Here is an 18,646-nt window from a genome sequence, read left to right as displayed (position 1 = left end):
ATTTTTAATCAATTATTATCAAATACATATAATCATGGTGCTCGTAAGAATCATTATAATAACGATTAAAAAATATTCCACTAAATTAGAAATCATTTTACTATTTATTGACTAATATTAAATATGTTAATAAATCGCACTTTAACCAGTTGGTCAAATACAATGTAAAGTACTTCAAAGTACTATAATGTATTATAATTATTATTCAAGTTTCTTGATCATGATAATTTTTTTAAAAACTAACATTGATTATTATGTAACGTAAAATAATATTCAAATAGAAAAGAATTTTCAAACTTAAGGTTAAAAACTCATATCACTTAATAATTAATATAAAAAAAATGTATATATAAGTATAGTTATAAACCACAAAATAGTCATTCACTGTCATCATTTCTGAATAATTCTTGTGCTTTTTGTTTTTTACGGGAACGAACTCCTTCATTTCTTTCTGGTCTTCGGACATTCCGAGCACTTTGCTTGTAGGATCGAAGGACTTCTGTCATATCCTTTTCGAATAATCCTCATCATGATCATTATTTACAAAATTTTCATTATTGTGAATGTTAGCTGTATTGGCAATGTTATGATTATGAGATCTAGTTGGTTCTGCACAATGATCATTTAATAAAGAATTTTCTTTTAGTTGACGTAAATGTTGAGATCGTCTAGCTTCAATTAAATAATTATTAGATTTCCTTTTTGAACTATATCTAATCATAAAGACGACAATGGTTACAAGAATAATTAACATAGTAAGAAGCAGATCCATTATGTCTGAAAGTAAAACATTATAGTTAATGCTATTATAGATTTGAAAATATTAACGTAAATACATATAGCTATATCCATATATTAAACTAAACATCGTCAAATACACAATACAATGTATTTATTAATAACATTACTTACCCAATAATTACCAGCACTGGTTATATGCACTAATTTATAGTTTTTCTTTACAAACAGAAAAAATGTCATTCAACTTAAACTTATTAGCAGCCATATTGAAAAGACGTTACAACGTCATACATGCTTTTGTACGAAATTAGATCATTTGAATCATTGGATTTACCAAAAATTTACAACAAATTTACAGATGTAATGATGTAAATCTGATGTAAAGATTTGTTAATAAAACTTGATCATAACTTTTTAAATAGATTTACGTAAATCGTACGACACGTCTCTTTAATTTTGTATATGATAAAATTGAATTTTTCTTTTAAATCAACTTTCATTCATTTAGTGTCGTCATTAGATTACTGATAATTTTTGTAAATAGATGACGCATTGAATGTTGTTAATATGATCCAATATTTCGCTCATATATATTAAGAAATAAATTTAGTAAATACAAGAGCAACTTTGCGTAAATACTTTGTTGCAATAATTCACCAAATTATTTATCGATTATGAATCCCTAAATTTGATCATTAATTTACCAATATGAATTTTTATTCAGTAAATGTAATACATATGCGTTAAACTTGATTGAAATTCGTTTCTTAAATCGTGTGATGTATATATGATTATCACGAATGGCTATCGGGGATTGGACCATGAGAGTTCTATACATTTGAATTACCCACATGCATATCTACTCTCTTGAACTGAATCAGTAAATATTTACGGTTTCGAGTGATAATAATAAGACTAATTTAAGCAGTAATGGTTTTATAACTGTAAATCAGTCAATATAGACTGTTTTGTCGTAATTTTTATTTTCTTATTTTTAGAGAATACTCCTTTGTATGTTTTTACATATATAATAGCGTAAAGATTCAATACAATAATAAAAAGTTGAAAAAAAATATTGTTGCAGCCTGGATTCGAACTAGGATTCTCAGGTCACCGCTACAACGTTATAATTTTTGAAGTAGTCAAGCTTGGAGAATCGATTGTAACTACGATAATTTTCCATCTCTCAGGTTACGGATTTCTTTTTTTTAAGTAAAATTCACTATTTGCCAGTTTCAAGTTGGTCGCTGATTCGATATCAGTGACAGAACTTGGCATTAGAAATCAGTGAATAGTTTATTAACAGGACCACTAAAACAGATGGCCTATCTTTTTTAAGAAAATAGATAATCTCGCATTCTAGGATGTACTTATTTAGGTGTATACCCAACTCTGTACTATAGTGGCCTAACGCATTACCACTTACGCCACCGCAACATTGGATGCTTATTGCAAATTTTATATATTCAAATTACATATATATACAAGTATATTTTTTCAAAAATAATGTAACATGCCTCTAATACGCTCAGCATTGTGAAAAATTTTCGAGAATCGATACAACCATAATAAATCATTTATGAAAATTTAATCAATACGAGCACTAACAGTTTTAACATTAATAAGTAAAAATGTTGAAATACTTATAATTTGATCAATGTATCAATTGATATGAATTCATTTTTTCTGTACTATACTACTATTTGTCACCCGATTTTTATAAATAATAGAATCTACATAATTTTCATCATTCGATTTTTTTATGACATTATTTATACATAAACAATAAATTTTTAATAGACAGTCTTTTTAATTTTTTTTAGAAATTATTGTGAAGTAATTAAATTAAGAAAATATTTTAACACAAATTTAACAAAAGCCTTTCATAAAAACTATTGTCAACATGTAACAATCTGTCAATTCTCCAAAGCAAACAAATCATTGAAAAGATGATTCCAATGATTTTCATTCCACTGCTGTTTGACGTTTTTTTTGTAGATTTATTAGATTTTGAAGTTAAAAATGATGCATTTTTTCCAATAACCAATAACTTTGTTACGAAAGTCGTGCAATATCAATTGAAAACAACAATCAACAGAAAAAAGATGATTTTTCAAATGTAGGACAAAGCTTTTCCAGGCAGAGATAGAAGAAAACAAGTTTCAATATTGTAAACATTCTCTAAAATAGATATCAAATAAACGACGCAAAACTTCAAAATTTTTGCTCTTTCATCAGTGCTTATTTTGTTTGAGTGAGTAAACAAATTTTACGAATTACCAAGAGGATTTGAATGAAGCATTGTGATAGCACATTATTATAAATTCCAAACACTTCTACCTGAAATAAATGGCTATAGATTAAAATTACATAATTGTGACTTTAAAGTAGTTATAGATTATACTTTAAGTAACATAAAAACGATTTGGAGAGGAAGTTAGTAGATTGGAGAAAAGTTGTGCATTCCTTCATTAATTTTCCTCTTGGGAGTCTGAGGAAAAAGAAAGATTGGTCGCACAAGCTACGAGGTCTTTGCAGTGGTACGACGAGCGATTGCGCCATGGAAGGTGGCATTGAGCGATCATCTCATCTCGCGAAGCAAAGTTAGATGAGGAAATTTGTCCCCACGATAGGTTTGCTGATAGTTTACCAACTTTGTGAGAGTAAGAAAGCAGAAAGAGAGTAGGTATAATATAAAAGGCATCCAGTGTAGAAGCGACGATACTTTGCTATTGCATTCATCCTCAAGCTTCTTGAGTTATATTTCGAGCCTCAAAGTCTATTTTTCGTCGACGAGAGAATGATATTCCTGAGAGAGAAAAAGATAAAAATGAGAAAAATACCAGTGTCTACTTGTGCCCCGGGGGAAGTAATATTCATGTGTAGTACTTTCATATAAAGTTCTCGGGTTTTTCTTTCTCTTTCACTTACATTTCTTGGAAAATTTGAGGGTATTAGCATTATTGATTCAATCAAGAAAAAATTTTTATAATTTTTAAATAATTGTGATGTTTTAAAACGTAATACTTCTTCATTTTATTTATTATTCAATTCATTCGAATCAAACCAAGTTGCAACCTGCTAATGATAAAAACTTAAGTTATAAACCTAACTAGAAACTTCACTAATGCAAAAAAAAAAATGATTTCATGAGTGATTTTATAATTCATTTTGGATTAGTTATAATTTGTCAAATGCAGAACTTCCCTGATAGACAAGAGTTGAAATTTGACATCAATTTGAGCTCAATATGTATGTATTACAACATATTGAGTTCAAATTGATGTCAAATTTCAACTCTTGTCTATCGGGGTTGATACTCTTTTACCAAAAAATATCTATGTCAATCAATAGTGGTTGATTAAAGCTTGTGGATAAAAAATGGGTGTAAAAAGAGTAATTTCAAGAGACGAAATGCAACATTCTAATCAATAAACATAATAACATACGTACAGTACAACGGCAGATAATGAACCCTATTATTGAATATTTTGAAGACATACTTTTATTTAACAACACATTCTTTCTTCTTTGAATATTATATAAGAGGATTGTATTGTGCTTTCCACAAACTTCTATATCCGTAGCCATGAAGAAAAAGATGGAGATGCATCATGTGAATAAAAAAGAACACTATTGATCCTAGATTTGAATATATTTATGTTTTTTTATAAAGCGATGCAATGGATTTAAATATAAAATCAGATGTCTTTGGAAATCATTTTGATAAATAGATAGTAAATATATTTTTGGAAAACTGAGATCTTAAATATTGTAAAATAAATATATGTCTCCATCTACATATAATTTGCAATTGATTTAATCAATGATTTCATTCTTTTATAATATTTCTTGAAGTTATTATTCCGTTATATTTTACAATATATTTCAAATAAATCCTACCTCGACTGATAATTTAATTACACAATAGAAAGCATGGAGGGTAAAGTAAGGTTATTTGGTGAGAAAATTAATTTGGTGATAGACTCTTAAAAGTCTTTCAAGATGTTACTTATGCACTTTACCTTATTCAAAAAATTATTCTAAATTTATAACAATCTATTGAAATTTTTTTTATATCATGAAGATGAAGCATAATTATCTATTTTCATGTTTGAGAAATTTTTTTTCTATTTTGTAAATTTAATTACACGTGAAATATTTAACCTATGACCGAAGAACCATTTTGAGGGCTAGCAAATATAAATCTTGAATGTACCTTTGGGAATTGAGGCAGTTTCAAAAAAAGTATTAGTTTTCTTTTTATTTATTCAATTGATATCTTACTTAATTAAAATTAATGTTTCTAATGAACATAACAAATTTTATTATTTTTAATAATACTTTTAGTTTAATTTCAGTTAAGAAACAATTGTATGACTATTTAATACTAATTAACACTTGAGCTTTAACAATAAAATTTTTTATCATGAACTAAGTAATTGTCAAGAAGGTTTCAATTGAATTCAAACTGTCGCATGAGAAGCGAATATAAGCTGAATTTATATTGTTGAAATGAGTATAACTACGTAAAATTAACTACTCTAGTAACTTGTCGACTATTCGCATGGTAGCGCTACATCTAATTACGAAACCGTTTGAAATGTAACATCTACGAAGCTTCGAGTAAACCACACTCGCGAGTGCTTTGTGAATGAAATCGAGTGTTCGTGAAAATTTAGATGCTTAAAATTAGTTGCAGCTTGGATGAACAAGAGTGCTGCTCGAGATCAGTAGCTCGTTTATCAAGTGGAGAATTCTGTATGTCTGTCCTGTGCCTCGTAGGATAAATTTATTGGTTTTATAATTAAGCAAGATCCACCAAATACTGTAGAGTAACTCTCGTTTAATTTATATCTCTCACTCTGCTCGGTTTGTATAAAAACCACGATGAAGCGAATGTGGAAAAGAAGAGAAAATAGTGTTTTATCTATTTGTTTTAGTTTTTTTTTTTTGTTTAAATTTACATGAATAAGAAAACTTAATTTTCAGCCTGTGAAAGTAATCTCTGGATGTTGTAGTTTCCAATTACCATTTTAATTCCTTTCGAAAACCGTGATAATTATTTTTCTGTTCTATCTAACATTTTCTAAATATATTTCAACTGAGAATAATCATATTTTCACACGTAACAAAAGAACAATAGATTGGAGGCAAAAATTATTCAGTTTTATCGTCACTATTATTTGGAATAAAGAAAGAGAACAACAGTAGGTGACAAATTTGTTAATAAAAATATTCCAAAAAACAATAAAAAATTATTTTAGATATTTACTAATTTTTCTTATCATTAGAAAAATTATATTTGAATGAACTTTGCTAAGCGAGAGATGACTGAATTAAAAAATTAGTATTCAAAATAAAGCTGAGAATATTTTTACTTCTAAGCAATTCAATTATAATAATGCGTACTTGAAAAAAAACATCAAAGCAAAAAGTAGAACAGTAACTGATTGTGTATAAGCGGGTATACCTACTTCATTTAACGTTATTTTTCCACCCTTAAGACTCGAACCAGAATACAATTTCATTTCAAAATTCAAAGCACGACGAATGCGCAAAGTGGTGTAATTTTTCACCACCTGAGAACTCTTGTAGAAAAATAGAAAACAAGATTAAAAAGCTTTGGAGTAATCAAAAATAATGTGTCTTATACTTTGTTGTGCAAAGTCTGTAGTCTATACTAAATAGTGTAAATTTACCAGTCTTGTACTGCCTCAAATCCTAGCTAAACGTGAGAAGGAAGAACTATACACTCTAGTTTATACAACATGACAGTTACTATAACGCACTGGTAACCATTAAGTGTCATTTTACATTTTGTAGCATATTTGTACAAGGATCTATACGACCCGACAGGGGTCAAATCTGGGTGAACAGGAGATCCGACAAGTCTCTTTAGCTGAATAGACTACAAAACTTGATAGGATGATGCTGAGAAAGGAAGAGGTAGAACAACAGATAGATAAAGGGACCAAACTTTTCTCTAACAACCTCGTAATTACAATGAAACGATTGGACGCTGTCGAAATGCAAATCCAGGTAGTCGTTAGAAGTTTCTGTCGCTGGAGGGTATACTCGCACGTTGTTCTTGCGTGTAATAAGCATTCGGGGAGTTTATATCCATCGAGTACACTCGAGAATAGAATCCGAGGATTCTTGACGTAATACAAACGTACACAAATGCGCAGAGACATAATGAGAAAGTGCGGAGTGTATAAAAGAGAAAGAAAATCGAAGCTTCAATAATTGGAAAGAGATAAAGCATCATTGGCTTGGCTCAGAGTTTAGGGGTTGTTTGAACAAGCTAGAACCTTCAGAGAGGATGGACAGGGGTTGCTATGACGATCACGCCCCATCGAATTACGCGAAAATTGCCCTACGTACCTCCTTCCATTTTCCTCTTCATTTTACCCCTCTCTCCACCTCTCTTGCATCTCTCCACCACCCCTTTACTCTCTCTGGCCTCTTCACAAGGTTTAGTGCTACTTCTCTATGAATTTGCCAGCATTTTCACGCAAAGCAATATCAAACACGTTGTCTCTTCACCCTTTACCGTTTCAGTTGCACTCATGTTCCTATTGCTTATTGAGTGAGGATAAACGCTCCAAATTGCGTTTGATATACTGGTTTAATTTATACGCGATATATTGCTTTAAGCAACTTTCATTGTTCTGTGAATAGATCGTCAATGAGATTACGTGTATGTACCTTATATTATATTACGCAGCACCATGGTTATAGGTGTTGATGCGAGAGAAACTGTGTAGCGTTGATAAACGTACGACTAGTAATTCTCAGAATAAGATCCAGATCGATCAGATTATGTTTGTGAATGTCAAATACTATCAAGCCGAGAATAATAGTTGATAATTTAAACGTTTGCGTGATACTCAGCTATCAACTATAATATGTGACTATTCATTTATTGTAATACAATTTTTATTATTATTTTTTAATGATTAAAATTAAAATTCAGTCATAATAAGAATTTGTGTATTTTTTAGAGGCGATAAATATCACTGAACGAAATTTTCATGAAGGCATTTAGAAAAAAGTAGACTAATTATGAATACTGAAGCAGAAAATTAAATTGAATTGCATAATGGATGAATGATGTACAAATTTGTTCATCGTTGGTAATTATAGTTAAACTTGTCAAATATAAATAACTCATTATCGTTGAGATATTACATGACAGATATTTGTTTATACTAAATATTATTTTTTGTTTTAATTTGAGTTTTTAATGCAAACTTGTTTTATAATTTTTTATTTTTTAAAATCTCAAATTTCATTTTTTAATGTATTTTACCATATTCAATATAATCCAACTGTCATATTTGTAATTATCTCACATTCGTACTTACTTCATTTTCTCTTAATAATTTGATTGAGTACAGACAAAAAGATTTTATGCATTAGCAATTAGTAAATAATTAATATAACGATTAAGAATATTTTTTTATTAGACTACAACGTAAAGAATATTTTACTTAGAAATATAACTGATTCGTGACAATATTCCAAACAGTTTATTGATTATTTTTATTTTCTCCAAATCACATAAAAGATTAATTTTAGTTTCATATTGAAAAAAACTTTACTATCTTATTATTTCTACGTAATAAAAGTGTTTCATTGATTTAAAATTTAATTTACAAAAAATTATAAATGTCTTATCCTAAACTAGCGTTTTTTTCTCAACACTTTTACTGGTTTGATATTTTACAAGGTGAGAAAACCAATTGATTTTCATTAGACTCATAAATCCTTTGGATTAATTGACTCTACGTGTTTCTCATAAGCTACACGGCTTGTTTCGTCGTGTGCTTTAGATGTGAGGATTAAAAGATTACGTCGCCCAATAGGAGTCTGGAAACAGTAAGTAAGTCTCAACTTACCCTTGTGGGACTTTTCCAGCAATCTTTTATGTGCTTCCATCCGGTTGCAATGTCTCCATATTACGGAACAAATTGCTTGATCCCTTTTGTACTTATTTTTACTTTTACTCTTTCGTCAAGTCATGATATTTAACTTTATTTGTTCCTTGCTAGTAATTAGCCAACATTAACGACAACTACATACCTTTGATTGGTTTCCATGCAACTATGAAACGTACAAAGTACATTAATTGAGAAAATTTTGGTCTCAATATAGTTCGATTTTGAATGAATACATCAAACGCTTCATACAATATTCTATTAAATTTCTCTATTAATTTACTGCCCGGATATAGTTACTAGTTTTCTCAATCTTTATCGTGAATGAGAAATAACATGATTTCGTGTTCATTTTTTCTCAGTACTGGAATTTCCATTATCGTGGTTGAACGGAAACCTGCAAAGGAGTGAGAAGGGTCAGTGACTCGACCATCGATGAAGAGTTCAACAGACGAAAAAAATTGAAATAGTTTCTGTCTAGAACAGCTAATTGATTTTTTTCAAGCAACAGTTAACTATCTAATTGTTTTCTTATACATTTTTTTCAATCGATTTCATAAACATGAGTGAGTTTCTAAATAGTTGGAATCAACAGATGCAAGCCATGATTGTAATTAAAGTTAAACTTACAAAACACCAACAGCCATTGATAAAAATTCAAAATAAATAGAAAACTGCTAAATAACAGCATTAAAATTCCACGAAGCAGGTATGATTTTCCGATCCCAATTTTCCCGGACGTGTTTGGCATTTCAATCGTATCACCGAGGTGCATTGAATGACGCGGCTCAAGAGAAAGAGAGGAATGAGATGAAACGAGACAAAACACGAGGATGATTGGTGGAAAGCTTATTGCTTATCACAAGCGGACCATAGAAGGGTGTCTACGCGATTGTTGCGTATTAACGTAGTCTGCATTCATTGTCACAAAGGATTCGAATTTGCTTAGGGTGAGATGGAAATAGCGAACGAGTGAGAGGAAGGAAATAAAAGACTAGTACTGTTGATGCTCGGAAGGACAGTCGGCAGAATAGAGTAGTTCGTATATGTAAATGGTCTCAGAATAGTGAACGAGAATGAATTATGCACGTAGGAGACAAAGATCGATGGACGAGGACAATTTTAGTTGCTTACACTCAATATCCTCTTGTCTTTTACATCTTCTCTATCTCTGAGCTAACAGATTATGTTAACGCGAAGGGCGCAAAGCGCCCTTCTCTCAAGTGCAGGCTAATAATTAAATCCTCGAAAGTGCTCATTCAAGTACCAGCTTCGCAGATACATTCCACTTTACACTCGAAAAAATTCGTCTTTTTTATTGGTTGGTGTAAATTGAGGAGCTCGGAGTATTTTTCATATTCTCTTGTTTAAAAAGACAAAAAAAAAAGCTTTGAAGAGTTTTATCGTGGTTTACTATAAAACCCACGGGTGTTAAAATCTCTCCTTCTTATTAAATTTCTTCATTATTTTTGTGATTATTTTCTTGAAAATGATCATGGTTATCAAGTATCTGATTCATAGAGTTTATTAACACTTGCTACTAAAAATTTACATTGAATAATTGATTAATCTTAAAAACTAAGTAAGGTGATATGCTAAGTTTTTTTGTAGGTTGTGTACAAGTAGCAAGTTTCTTATCATCACTAAAGAAAAGTTTACAAGGACAAATTGTGACAGGTGCAAGCAACTTTTTAGAATAATAAAATATTTACAAGAAATAATGAGTGGTTTAATATTAATATTCTTGAATTATTATTGCATTGCTGAGAGCATGAAAGACTAGAAGTCAACAGTTGTAATAAAAATTTGTAATTTCTTATCTTACAATTTTGTTGCCATCAACTCTATTCTTTTCAAAAAGAATGAACATTCTATGTTAAAAATGTAGTTCCACTACTTACTACTAAGAGTCGTATGTGAGTAGTTTTTCCTGAACTCTTTTTAGATAAATTCTGATACTCACGTGATGTTAAAATATAATAGAATGTATTAGACTTATATTATAGTGCTAAATCATGGCTTCTGAATGGCGAATTCTGTCTTGAGGAACTAGCTTTCTCATAGAGCTTTGTAGTCTGTAGAGTTAATATATGTGATACTATTACAATGACTTTCTAACGATAAGTTCAACGCAAGCCTCAATTAAACAAATTATCTGATAAACTTAATGAACAAGCATGGATTAGAATATATACATTTTTCGATGATTGTAAAATACGTATATGAAAAAATTTACAGAATATATAGTATAAATTTATTATTACAAGATTGAGATATGGTGATCATACAAAAAAAATGATAAGTAATAACAAAGAAGTTTTATTGTAAACTTTTTTTTCTTTTTTGCTGAATAACTTTCTGAGTAAGTGCAAGTTTTTAATAAATGAAAAAACTTGTTTCTTTGAGGATTAAAAGATTTATTGAACGTTATTGATTTATTAAATGAGTTAGTTTTTATTTTCTAAATGTCTTACTTCTCTCAGATTTCATTGAATGAGAGTTGGTAGAATTTAGTGGAAACCACAGAACATCCATGTGTGGCCTCATTGACTGGGAATGCATCAGGATCAAGTAGAACCATTTATCTCCGTCAACCAATAAATGTGGTTGCAGTTGATTTGCTAGAAGGGTGACTCTGAATTATCCCCGGAAATTTTCGTGTATGCAAATAAAGGATCGAGACAGACGCTGTATAATTTATGGAAACTTTATTATTTGCCAAACTATATTTCGCAACTTCCCTTCTTTATCTGACTAGAATCAATGTATTGATTATAAAGCCTGCACTATGCATTCTTTATGAAGATAATCATATATTCCGATGATAATTTATTAAGATATTTATTAATCCTTTGTTGTACTGGTTCTAATTATAAATTACAAGTTTTTTTTCATTCGGTGCAAAAACAAAAAGGACTAAATATTTGATTGAAATATTATAGGGCATCAAGTGCGCCGTCAGTTCGCGTGTCCCTAGACAATCCTGAAGAGATGCTAAGGTACACGAAACCCCAGAGAATTCCGTTCCCTTAATTCGTAGGCCGGTGTCACGCGACGTGTACGAGTTGAGTGTATTAGGATGTCAAGGTATATCGATAGAAAAAAAACCCCAGTCTCTTAGGAATTTCAGTCGTGTTTTCAACTGATTGACATCATTAACATTAAATTTTAAGTAATCTTTTTCGATTTTATCAAAAAATTTTTAAGTACCGAAGTCTATTTCTTGTTATTGCTCCCAACAATGTATTAAAATGTATTCGAATTCTTAATTGTAATGAAAAATTACCAATTTCAATTGAAGAATTATGAGTTTTTTAGAATCGCATAAGTTAAATTGGATTTAGACTTAAAACTGGTTAAAAATTCGAAAAATTTTCAATGAAGAAATTCAAAGAAATAAAAAAAAATTAGAACATAATTAATTTATTATAAAGTAAAATTTTTTAAAATAGATTTTTCAAAATTATTTGTAAGTTTAATTAATTTTTTCCCTTATGCTTAGTAGTGGGAGTTTTTTTTATTATTTTGAAGACTGAAAAATGAAATTCAACAATAACTTTTTCAAGCTACTCTGTAAAACTGAATCAGTGAAAACTAATGCAAATCAGTGAATATTCACTGACTGCCGGTGTCAATTGAATGACTATTTGCATATTCACTGATTCGCACTAGTTTTCACTGATTCAGTTTAAGATAGCAAGGAACAAGAAACTCAATAATTTAAAACACTTTTAATTTAGAATTTTAACATGTCAATCAAGTTTATTTTCTAAAAGTATCTTAAAGTCTTATAGAAAAAAAAACAGAAAACTCGAAATGAAGTTCGGAAGATTTAAACAAAAGGAATAGAATTAAATGTCACATTCCAAGCGTGTCGAATGTACTTCTGAATCGTTTACGTCGAAGACATTTCGATTTAATTTTCAACAGCTGAGGAATGTCCTTGATGCCTCGTAAAAAAGGCGGAGACAAGGACTCGGAAAAGGAAAAAAAGTAAAAAATATAGTAACGTTAGTGAAAAAAAGTGGGAGTGAAATCAAAGCGAATTCACAACTTTCATTCCATTTACAAAGAGTTTGAGATAAGGGGAAAACCAATGGCATGCCGTTATTGCACGTAGAAGAAGACAAGGTATGAGAACATTCAGCATAACCTTTGCCCTTGTCAACTAGATTTTTACGCTTCTCTATTTTTTTCCCTCATATTTTTTATTTGCCTTTTTGTATTTAACCACAAGCCAACCACTGTCCGAATAGGATGGAATGACTTTCTCTCGTTCCATTTTGTTCGAAATTACTTTCTGAAATCGTATTAAAGGCTCTTCTACCGTGAATAATATCAAAGTTTGTCAGTGACATTTATTAAAAATTCTTTATCGCATCAAAAGTTAGCGTTTCAATGAAATCATTAGTTGAAGTGAGCGATATTTTTAGTCAAATCTATTTTACGTATAGGTAGCAGTAAATAGCGAGATTGCTCGTGTTATAATAAGCTTTCCTCTCATAATAGTGGAGTTGATAATAATGATAATATTCGGGTGCGCTGAACGAAAGTTTGTTCAGCATACAGTGGGTAGAAGGAGGTGAAAGAGTATGGAGTGTAGAGGTTAAAAGCTTGTTCAATAAGAGCCACAATGAAAAGGGTAGGAAAGAGAGGTACAAGTGGAAAAAGAAAGGACGCTTTTCAGTAAACATTTTTACGCTATTACGAGTATCCCCAAGCAGATATTAAGTAAACATTTGCAGCTGTAGAAAATCACCCGAAATATGTAGTGTTCTAGTGATACCCTTCAATTTCTTTGCGCTGAAAATTGATTGATGCTATTATTCTAGTGCTGACTCACGGAATAAAATGAAATCCAAGTTTAGGACAAGAGACCACTCTAATATTTTTTCATAAATAAATTTGTAATGTAATTAATCAAATTTTTTGCGAATGTTTGATTGCAAGGTGGTTGAATTTTCTAATCGTTGAGATTTAATCAAATAATTTGACCTAATAAACGTTTGATGTGAAAATAAAAGCAATTTTCTGACGTAACTTAAAATCAATAGCTGAGCATCACCTTGGATCAATCGTGATCGTGTTGAACAGAGATGTACGTAAGAAATTTGTTTAGAAACTTACAATTGATTTAAAAAATCTTAACCAACGGAAAGAAGTATTGTAAAGTAATCAAGTGAAATATGAGTGCAAATCTAAGAGTTTTTAGAGGAAAATGAATCATTAAACTGATCACGTCTCATGAATTTATGTTACGGCCGGTGATCATTTCGAAAACCCAGTTAGAAAAGTGTGAATCTGAGCGATGTGCCTCAGGGTGTGATATCTCAAAAACCATTGAAAATATCGACTCCAGATTAATTTCATTTTAAAGATAAGAAAATGAAAAAGATCTGGAAGAAATTTGAACAAATTCGGTCATGCCGTTTTTTGTTTATAACAAAAAGAGTACAAAATAAGTTGTGTAAAGAAAACAGTTGAAATAAATTCTATTTTTTAGATAAATTAAACGATGACAAAATTACGGATTTCAATTAATGGGAAGTTCGTCGTCAGGACACAAATTAAGCCCAGACCCATTTTTACTAAAAGTAGACAGCAAATGTGCGTGCCCGAGGCGTAAAAATTGAACTTATTTTGATCTTATTCACCCTGCTTCAACATTTAATTTCAGTTTGAAATTATGAACCTGCAGGTTCATTTTATATAATAAAAATTGCGCTAACTTTAAACTGGTAACCCTGCATAATTCCACTTTCAGGGCTTAAGGTTCAACTTAGGTTATTCATTTTTAGGAACTAGTTTTGAAACTACTTTGGCCCTAACAAACCTGAATCCAAACTACTTACATTCTATTATCCTGAAAATGAATCATCTAAGTTGAACCTTAAGCCCTGAAAGTGGAATTATGCAGGTTTACCAGTTTAAAATTAGCGCAATTTTTATTATATAAAATGAACCTGCAGGTTCATGATTTCAAACTGAAATTAAATCTTGAAGCAGGGTGAATAAAATCAAAATAAGTTCAATTTTTATGCCTCGGGAATTTAGGTGATTGATTTAATAACAAACAATCTTACAACTCAACCACGCAACCTATTATTTCCGACAAATCAGGATTCGGGAATCGATTGTTCTAATCATTCAGTTTTGCTTTGTCGTAACAATGAAGCATTCCGTTTAATAAATATTCTGAGTGAAAAAATATTCTATAAATACTTAGACCCTAAAATTTTTATGTAAATTGTTTAAAACTCTATTCTTTCAAATGAATCAAACAATATTTATTATTTGAAGTAATAATAATAGCATTAATTCAAACAGTAATGATTTTCATGGATTCATTTTTAAAGAGTAATTCTATTCTTTTTCTGGAATACAAAATTCTTTTCTCATATCAATATATTTTTTCACACAAAAAAATATTAAACTATTTGTTGCTCGTTAGAACAGAATACATTAAAATTACTTTGTCGCGCAAGTTACAATTTCTCAAAAACAATAATTGCACTATTTAAAGTTATTTTGAAGCCTAATAATTATAAACTGGTTAGAGAACTTTTCAGTAAAATTTAGCGTCTTTTGAGAACTATAATAGAACGATATTAGAGCGTAGTTGTAGGAGCAAATTAGAAAAAAAAGAAAAAAGAGCACTATGTGCGTGTAGTTGAGTTTCTTTTCGTTCACTGCAGCTTCCGTTATAGTATGTAAACAGAAGATAAAATAAATGAAAGTAAACATAAGTTACGGTCATTCGAAATGAGCTGATAAGTTATTTACCTCATCAAAATACATTATTGGAGTAAGTAAAATCAAATAAATATGATCAGAAAGAAGAAGTTCAGAGCAAGAATAGTGAGAACATTAGAACTGCATCCATGGAAGAGCATAGAAAGAATTACTTAAAAAGGTGTTAACCTTTTCAGATTCGGTTCACTGAACACTATGTCATAATTGGAGTAATTGTTTTTAACCAACTTTACTAATATATTATAATATAGATTTTTTTGAAATATTGATTTTACAGCAGAATACATTTTTAATTTCGAATGAATGTTTCTTCATTTATGCATGAATTGGTTCAAGCCTCATCAACTTGCATGAAACATTTTGTAGACTCTAATGTTCGCAGAGAGGAAGCGAATTCAACTACCTGGTTGATAATAATTTGAGCAGTCGACACATTTGCTATCGATCGCCAATGTTTAAGCTACCAGTGATCGAATTCTGTATTACAGTGAATACATATTATAAATTCATCGTTTGCAATAATTGGATATTGAAGATTGATTAAATCACCTTGACATAATCCCATTTCAATTTTTTTATCTTGATGCAAAGTTTAATTTAATTGAAAAATGCAATTTTACCAGCTGAATATAGTAAACATTTCATAGTATCCAATCAGACACGAAAGCCATCACATCATTACTCAATCTATTTTCCATGTTGTAGATTGATTCAAAGGGTTGATTGCAGTATGCAATTGACAATGTGTTGCCGACTACCAACTTTATTATTTATACCACCTCATAAAACTTGTAGCGTGTTATGGTCTTGTACTTGTCATCAATGCACTCTTGTCAAGTCTAACCACGAATTCCGTGATCCTTGGTGATGCTTATAAATTTTATTGCTGCAAATAAAAAAGCATAAGTTTAACACAATGGTAGCATTTATGAGTAAAACAATGTAACAATGAATTTTATAAAATCATACCGTCTTTACGTGGTTAATATTAAAAAAATATTTAAAATCATTTTTTTGCAATAATAAATCTTTTTAGAAATCTTGAATCTATACAAAATTATAAAAATTTTTCAATAATTAATTGACTGATATTTGATTAATGCTTGATATTTTACTTAATTTCTACAAGTATACACGAATTTTTATTCGTAATATAATGCGATAATAGTAATAATTTATCGTACTTACACTTAAAAAAATAATTACTTCAATAAAGATTATAATTTTATTCCTGTAGAATTTCAATTTGAAAGAATTAATTTGAGAATGTTTATGACGATAAAGAAACCACTAGTTTAATAAAAGAAACTATCTACGTGTTTAAAGGATGATGAAAAAAATTGTGTTCAGTCATGTACAAATTTGAAATTTATTGCATTTGCGTGAATGCAATATTTATAATAATTTGTATGAAACAGAATGAGACAGTTGAGTATTCTCTTCGATGTCAAAGTCTGTTATGAAAAAGGTATATTTCTTTTCGTTGAGAAGAAGTAATAAAGAGTAAAGAAGAATAGTTTTTGTAAATAAAAAAGATTTTTATACACTTTAAAAAATGACGTGCCTTAATTTCTGCGTGCAATCGTTTCTTTATGTGAGAGAATAAATACACTTTATCACAACTTGAGTGAAGAACATAATCATGGCAGTAGTTGAAGCATGTTAAAATGCTTCTGTAATGCAGTATTTATACGTGTGAGGTTGTGAAATATTTTTTTCTTATCGTCTGCTCTCTCGACACTTTTATTAACCCGTAAACATACACAAAGTTGGCTCACAAGTGAAGAGATATCTAAAGGGTGAAAATGTTTTTCCCTTGATTCGTATTCTTTATTTATGTTATAAAGATCGAATAATGATAATATTTAATTGAGTCGTTAATCATCCTGTATGTGACGTTATTATTTTCTTTTTTTTACAGCTACCATACTCTATGGAGCTGGATTATGATGTCGTCGGAGTGCAGGGCGGTAACCCTGAAGCAGTGGCTCTCTTACGACCACAAGTCAACGTTTCAGCGAAAGGGGAAGTGCCTGTGACACTTCAAGTCTTCAGAATCAGAATCCCTTGTTCGGGTCTTGTGAGTGCCGAGATCCCCATGGCTTTACGGTTAAACGTTTCTGCACCGCCAGGCACTAAGTACAACGACACTTCCTTAGTCTTTAAAAGAAATAAAATATGCCTAAAAGGTTAGATTGATTTTCATTTTATCACTTAACTTAACTTTTTAGTTTTCATCAAAGATCATTCTGTCGAAAAAATATTATGAAATATGATTAATAATATGATATAATTTTTTAAAAATTCATGAACATTTCCAACAATTTATTCCGACTTATAAGTGACAGCTCTTGATAAACGAATAAAACATCAGATAGTGCTAAAATCTCATCAAGTAGAAACATTTACGCTCAATTAATTTTATTATATAATTTATAATTATTATTTTAATGTATTTTGCCGTGACATCTCCGTTATTAGCTTCCCAGAAAGAAGTTATTTTAACGGGTCCAATTTTGCGAATCCTAAATTTTGACGTATCTCTACGTTTTAAGGTTCGTGGCGTCGAATACAACAGTTTTTCAGTGGACGTCTGTGAAAGCATGTATGTATGTGCTGTCGGAATTATTCTACGTTTCGATTATCTTCACTGATAGAAGTATTTCTTTGTATTCAACATAATTTATTAGTAGCTAATAGATATGTTATTTGAAAAAGAAATTAAATGAACATTTGTTAACAGTTAAGAAATTATTTATTAGAGTAAATTTATTTGGCTCAATGAATGATTTCTTAGCTGCTAACAAATATTTATTTTTTCATCTAAATACTATGATTGGACTCGATGGTAAGGTAGAATAACGGTAAAGCATAATCAAATGTTAGGTTATATTATGAAATAACTTTTATTTATTGAAAATTTTTAAATAGAAAACAACGGTTTTGTAATTATTAAAATTGATATTTTCTTCTAAATAACAGCTCGACGAGCAATTACATTGTTACCATTTAATGTCGTGTGTAGAAATCTTTATTTGTATCAAACAAATGCTAAAAAATAATTTTAATGAATTTATTTAGTTCCACCAAATAAATTCTTCTATCATTGTTGAAAACATAAAATGATATCGACATGAGACCAATCACATTTGATGCATAATTACACAACGTAGAACTGATTAGATTTTCAGCAAAATCGGTCCAACCAT

General features: G+C 29.9%; 1 protein-coding gene across 1 annotated transcript in view; it reads left to right on the top strand.

Moving 5' to 3' along the window:
• Drl-2 (Derailed 2) overlaps positions 1–18,646 on the top strand; it is a 93,813-nt gene that overhangs the window by 51,403 nt on the left and 23,764 nt on the right. The window contains exon 3 of the mRNA XM_035078924.1: positions 17,359–17,626. Coding sequence (XP_034934815.1) covers positions 17,359–17,626 — 268 coding nt within the window. The remainder of the gene's footprint in view (positions 1–17,358; positions 17,627–18,646) is intronic.

Source organism: Chelonus insularis, unplaced genomic scaffold (assembly GCF_013357705.1).
Source record: "Chelonus insularis isolate UGA/USDA-ARS -01 unplaced genomic scaffold, ASM1335770v1 contig_17_pilon, whole genome shotgun sequence".
In the NCBI taxonomy this organism is placed as follows: Eukaryota; Metazoa; Arthropoda; class Insecta; order Hymenoptera; family Braconidae; genus Chelonus; species Chelonus insularis.
Note: the sequence above shows the minus strand (reverse complement) of the source record. Positions and strands in the feature narration are given on the sequence as shown.